Below are 6048 nucleotides of genomic sequence, written 5' to 3'. Positions count from 1 at the left end.
GCCCCGAACCCCCAAAGTCGGCTGGGTACCGCCGTGCGGGCTGCATCCGGAGCAAGATCCGCGTCCTGCTGCGGAGCCGCTCCTGTTGCTGGCTGCGGATTGCGGCAGCCCGATGCGGAGCGGCTCCGCCGGCGGGTCCTGTCGTCCCGCAACGAAATCCTGGCCGCTCCTTGGGGCCGCCCTCAAGTTCGGCCCCGAGGAGGAGGCATTGGGGTTGCAGTGATCCCTGCGATGCGGCCGGCTGCGGGGAGAGGGGCTGCGGGGCTGGAGCTGCCAAGTCCTTGGTGCGGGCTCTGCCCGTTCCGCAAAATCAGGCGGGCATCCAAATCTTCCCTAAATCCCCGTTCCCTCCCCCGCTGGGGCAGTCTTTCCCATCCGGGGGAAAGCGAGGAAAGGACCACTCCCGCATTTCGGGCTCTGGCACCCGCCTGAATCCCCGGCCTGCCTTCCCGGAGCGCGGTGCCGAAGGGGAAAGCGGGTTGCGGGGAACCGGCCGCCGGCCTCCCGTGCACCGGCAGCTTCCCACCGAGACACCCCGGTAAGGTGCAGCGTGCCTCCCGGTGACACGGTGCTGCCCGGGGAGGGCACCGGGGGAAGGCTGGGCTCGCCTGGCCCTTCTTTTTCAGGGGACCGCCGGCCCCCGGGGCGTGATGCCGGCAGCCGGCTGCGGGGTGGACGGGGAGGGAATGGGGGGGGGGGGGGGGGTGTCGGGGACGCGCACCCCAGAGTCACAGGTGACTTGTTCCAATTAGTAGCTGTCTAATTAAATTAGTGTCACTCGGGCCAGCCAATGGGCCGGCGGGGGCGGGGGAGGCGGCGACGAGGCATGCCCCTCCCCGGCTGCCCGAGGAGCGGGGTATAAACGGCCCGGGCCCGGCCCCGACGCATCGCTGCGCGGCCACGGGTCGGGGTCGGCAGCGGGCTGTGGGCAGGGGGCTGCTGGGCACCGCCGCCCGCCGGGGATGCAGCTGGGCGAGCCCCTGCTGGCTGCAGCGGGGGGGGGACCCCTGCCGGGAGCCCCCTTTTATCCTCTGGAGGGCGGCGGGCGAAGCGCTGGAGGAGGAGGAGGAGGAAACAGCAGCAGCAGCACCCGCGGGCCGCCCCGCCCGGGCTCCCCGCCTCGCCTGGAGCTCGACAAGGCGGCCAAGAAGTTCGGGGGGGCCCCGGCCATGCTGGGCGAGGCGGAGGGGGGCGAGCCGCCCTTCGCCGCCCCCAAAGCGGACGGCCGCAAAGCCACCCCCTGCGGGGAGGAGGAGCTGCCCCCGGCCGCAGCGGCAGCAGCAGCCCGCTACTCCCTGGACAGCCTGAGCCCCGAGCGCTACTACCTGCAGTCCCCCGGGCCCCCGGGGGGCGAGCTGGGGGGGCCCTGCGCCCTTTTCCCCTACCCTCCTGGGGCGCAGCACGGCGCCGTCTACCAGCCCCCCGGCGGGCCGCCCCGCTACCCCTACGGCTCCGTGCTGTCCCCCGGCGGATTCACCGGAGCCGTGTGCCCCCCCGGGGGCCGGCCGCAGTTTGGCGGCGGAGGGGGGTACCAGTACGGGCAGGGGGCGGCCCCTGGGGGGCTCTACGGGCCCTACCCGGCGGCGGGGGGCTCCTGCGGGGGGCTCGGGGCGCTGGGGGTGCCGGCAGCCGGGCCCGGGCTGCGGGCGCAAGTCTTCCTCTGCAACCGGCCCCTGTGGCTCAAGTTCCACCGGCACCAGACGGAGATGATCATCACCAAGCAGGGCCGGTAAGAGGCCGGGGGCGTGGGGGCGGGGAGGGGGCGCGGGGGTCCCACCGGGGTGGGATGCTGTCCGGTCCCCAGCCGGCGGTGCGGTGCTTTTCCCGTCCCGCATGCAGCATGGTGTTGATCCCCTCCGCAGGAGGATGTTCCCTTTCCTGAGCTTCAACATCACCGGGCTCAACCCCACCGCGCACTACAACGTCTTCGTGGAGGTGGTGCTGGCAGACCCCAACCACTGGCGCTTCCAGGGGGGCAAGTGGGTGACCTGCGGCAAAGCTGACAACAACATGCAAGGTAAGGGCGGCTCTCCCCGCCCGGCTTCCCACAGAGATCCCCCCGCTTCCATCCCTTTGGCAGGGCTCCTCTCCCCTCCGGCTGCCCGTTGACGTGGGGCTTTTCCCTAGGCAACAAGGTGTATGTCCACCCCGAGTCGCCCAACACCGGGGCGCACTGGATGCGGCAGGAGATCTCCTTCGGGAAGCTGAAGCTGACGAACAACAAAGGTGCCAACAACAACAACGCGCAGGTAAATGGCGGTGGGGACACCGGGCTCTTGGGGCTTTCCAGCCTGTGGAACCGCTAGGTTAGTGTCCTTGTCACTTGTTCCCTTCTTAACGGGCTGTAAATCTGCTTTTCTAGTTGTCTTCCTAAGGAGAAGCGATGTCAGAAGTGACTATGTGAATTTCTTTGTCTTTAAGCGATATGTCTTCAGCCTAGAGTTTTTCAAAAAGTCAAGAGCTATCAGCTATACTTCCTGCATTTACAGAACTTAGCATATTAGTAACCTCGCGGAACAGAGGGCTGCCCGCTGTGAATCGTCTCCTGCTAACAGCGAAAATCTCTCCCTTCACAAGTCAGAGGATTAAAAGGACTTCTATTGCCTATAAGCGGTAACGTTGCTGCAGTTTGACTTAGCATTGTCTCTTCCGCGGTTCCTTTCAGATGATCGTACTGCAGTCTCTACACAAGTACCAGCCTCGGCTCCACATTGTGGAAGTGACTGAAGATGGGGTCGAAGATCTGAACGATTCTTCAAAGACTCAGACGTTTATTTTCCCTGAAACGCAGTTCATAGCAGTTACAGCATATCAAAACACTGATGTAAGCACGGGTGCATAAAACTATAGGAATAAAATTGGATGTTCTGGTTTCAGCATGTCATTTTTACCGCGTTCTGCTCTTGCTTTTTAGATTACACAACTCAAAATTGATCACAATCCTTTTGCAAAGGGCTTCAGGGACAACTATGACTCGTAAGTACATGTCTGTCTTGCAGCTGTTTCTGTCCAGGAGGCGTAATTCTGCTGTCAAATACTTGTGTCTAAAGAGAAAAAGAGAAGCTCTTTAATACTTCAGTTCTTCAGAAGTAGTTATACTTCTACTAGCAGCTCTGCTGGCTCATGTGCTCATTTTAAAGATGTTAAATGTTTGTCTTAGACATATGTCTATTTGAAGAGTTGATGCATTGTCCAGCAGGCTGCTGAATTTTGGTTAAATACACCAGCAGGAGCTAGCTGGCTTGAAAGCTGGCAGCAGTGTATTAGCAGTATCTGTACAGGATAGGTGACTTCAAAGTGTAAGCAAGACTTGCCTAGTCATCCACTTCTGTCACTTCTCTCTGAAAAGCTGTAGGTATTAAAGTCTAGCTTCTGAAAGGGCTGCGTTTCACTTAACATGGATTGGTTGGCAGAGAACAGTGTATACTGGTAATAGCAATATTATAAACTTTATCCTGGTCTAGGAAAAGCAATCTGAATTTGTAAAGGTGATGAAAATGAAAAAGGTGATGAAAATGAACTTCCAGGTCAACCTGATTGTAGTCCTAGCTAAGAAATGACTTGGTTTCTTCCTTTTTTTTTTTTAATACCATACGTGGAATTGTAGGAACAACTCTCAGTATTTCTCTTTTATGTTGTAGCATGTACACAGCCTCAGAAAATGACAGATTAACTCCATCTCCCACGGATTCTCCTAGATCCCACCAGATCGTCCCTGGTGCCCGCTACAGTGTGCAACCGTTCTTCCAAGAACAGTTTGTCAACAACCTGCCCCCAGCCAGGTTTTACAACGGTGAGAGAACCGTACCTCAGACAAATGGCTTGCTCTCCCCGCAGCAGAGCGAAGAGGTGGCCAGCCCTCCTCAGCGGTGGTTTGTTACTCCTGTACAGCAGCCTAGTGCCAACAAGCTGGACATGAACTCCTACGAGACGGAGTATTCTCCTAGCACCTTGCTCCCTTATGGCATTAAATCCCTCCCTCTTCAGACATCCCATGCTCTGGGATACTACCCTGACCCAACATTTCCATCCATGGCTGGCTGGGGGAGCAGGGGCTCTTACCAGAGGAAAATGACCACAGGATTACCTTGGACCTCCAGAACAAGTCCTCCAGGCTTCTCTGAAGACCAGCTTTCCAAGGAGAAGGTGAAAGAAGAAATTGGCTCGTCCTGGATAGAGACTCCACCCTCCATAAAGTCTCTAGATTCAAATGATTCTGGGGTCTACACGGGTGCTTGTAAGAGAAGACGGCTCTCCCCTAGCACTTCAAGCAATGAAAATTCCCCATCCATGAAATGTGAGGACATTAATGCTGAGGACTATAACAAAGACACTTCAAAAGGCATGGGCTACTATGCGTTCTATACTAGTTCTTAAAGCATCCTTTTACTTCAGTTGGCTGTTTTATTTTCAGGGTGGCCTTTTTTTTTTTTTTTGCATTACAATTGCCAAAAAGACTCTTGCCTTCCACCTTAAATTGTTGTGTGCAATTCTAAAGAAGGTGCCAAAGCTTTTTGACTGTTGCAGGTAACTAAGTAGGGAAAGAGCAAATTATGATACAATTCTCTCCTTCTAGAAGCCTTCTAGAAGGAGCAGCATGTGGAAGCTGTAAGCAGGAGCCTAGATTTTTTTTACAAGATGGCTTATTTATTGGAGACACTAAAGTGTACAGTTTGGCTTGGCTCAGAGGCCTGATCAAATCTATGCACTGCTGAGCAAGGAAACGGGGTTGGATCCCAAATTTCACTGTCTTCCCTGCCTGCCCTGCCCCTCTGATTAAAAAGGGGGCTGTGCTGTGGGGGGCTACACAGATGCTACATTCTGCTTTAGAGCAAGCTGGTTTCTTCAACCCTTGTCTGCAGCACAATTGGCTGAGTTGGATGCTGCTCAGCTAAGGCTTTCTTTGGCAGAAGATGGTTTTAAAAAATAAGGCCTGCTTGCCAGGCAGGATTTTTTAACTCAAAGGTCTTGTTGCTAGCAATGGTGTTTTAATGACCAAATCTGACTTTTCTTTGTCCAGAACTTGCATAAGAACATGCCTCCATCCCAAAAGCCTAACCTTTACTGAGGTGGCAAAAAAAAAATCGGAAGTGTACAGTTGTGTTTTGTCTAGGTACACTGTAGCATATTGTGGAATAATGTATAAATAGTTGACCTATAGTTCTTCAGTCAGAAGGACCTCCGGTGGTGCTTTGAAGTTCAAAAGGCATTTTTTGGTTAATCAAACTTAGCATATGGAGCATTGCAAAGACCATTAACAGATTTCTATTTGCGTGTATGTAAAGTGATTTTCAGCTGCCTTGTATCAAACTGGAAGTGATGTAACTTACCCACTTTCTTGCCTATAGTTTCAGCCATTTTAAATTCATCAACCCTAGAGCACTGGCACACAAACTTCTCCCAGTGAAACTTGGTTCTGTTTTTTATGTACATAGTAATTTTTAATAAATGTGGTGCTGCCAGGGATGAGTGGGGTTTGCTCTCTGCTTCTTTGCCTCTTTTGGGCATCCCAGCTGGGGGGAGGAGGGAGCCCAAGCCTGGAGCTGCTGCATCCCTAAGGAGTGGGGACGGAGGTGCCTCTAAACTTAAACATCTTTTTAAAGTTTTTCCTTGTTGTTGTGTTCAGATAGATGCTGCTAGTTGTATTAGGTTTTACTGTTTTTTTTTCTTTCTCCCTGTAAATCTCATACTCTGCCCCCATTCTCTTCTGTTTCGCTTCCCCCCACGCTTGCTACCCAGCCCCAGGGCCCTTCTCTCCTGGAGCTGCGGGGGGCGAGGTGTGAGCTCTGCCCCCGCCTCTTCCCGGAACGCGTTAAGAAACTCCCCCGCACCCTTATCGGGGCAGAAAGCCCCTCCTGGCACAGCCATCGGAGCCCGGCTGCCTCGGCGGCAGCACCTTTCCCGAGGAAATGCAGGCGGTAATGGGATTAAGCTGTTAGCGATGCGCGGCTGCAAACAAAACAACCCCAGGGCTCGGGCCGGGGCCCTCCCCGAAGGAGCTAAAACAGTCGGGGGGGGGGGGGGTCGTTTGCAGCGGTTCCCGGCCCG

The 6048-nt window shown here is 55.3% G+C and overlaps 1 protein-coding gene across 1 annotated transcript; it reads left to right on the top strand.

The window, feature by feature from the left end:
* The first annotated feature begins 883 nt into the window (after nucleotides 1-883).
* EOMES (eomesodermin) lies at nucleotides 884-5466 on the top strand. Its single transcript, XM_040548991.1, has 6 exons — nucleotides 884-1729; nucleotides 1863-2017; nucleotides 2128-2249; nucleotides 2666-2824; nucleotides 2915-2976; nucleotides 3642-5466. The coding sequence occupies exons 1-6, from the start codon at nucleotides 963-965 to the stop codon at nucleotides 4375-4377; spliced, it is 2001 nt and encodes a 666-aa protein (XP_040404925.1). The 5' UTR covers nucleotides 884-962; the 3' UTR covers nucleotides 4378-5466.
* Nucleotides 5467-6048: the final 582 nt, after the last annotated feature.

This window comes from Cygnus olor, chromosome 2, assembly GCF_009769625.2.
Source record: "Cygnus olor isolate bCygOlo1 chromosome 2, bCygOlo1.pri.v2, whole genome shotgun sequence".
Taxonomy (NCBI): domain Eukaryota; kingdom Metazoa; phylum Chordata; class Aves; order Anseriformes; family Anatidae; genus Cygnus; species Cygnus olor.
Note: the sequence above shows the minus strand (reverse complement) of the source record. Positions and strands in the feature narration are given on the sequence as shown.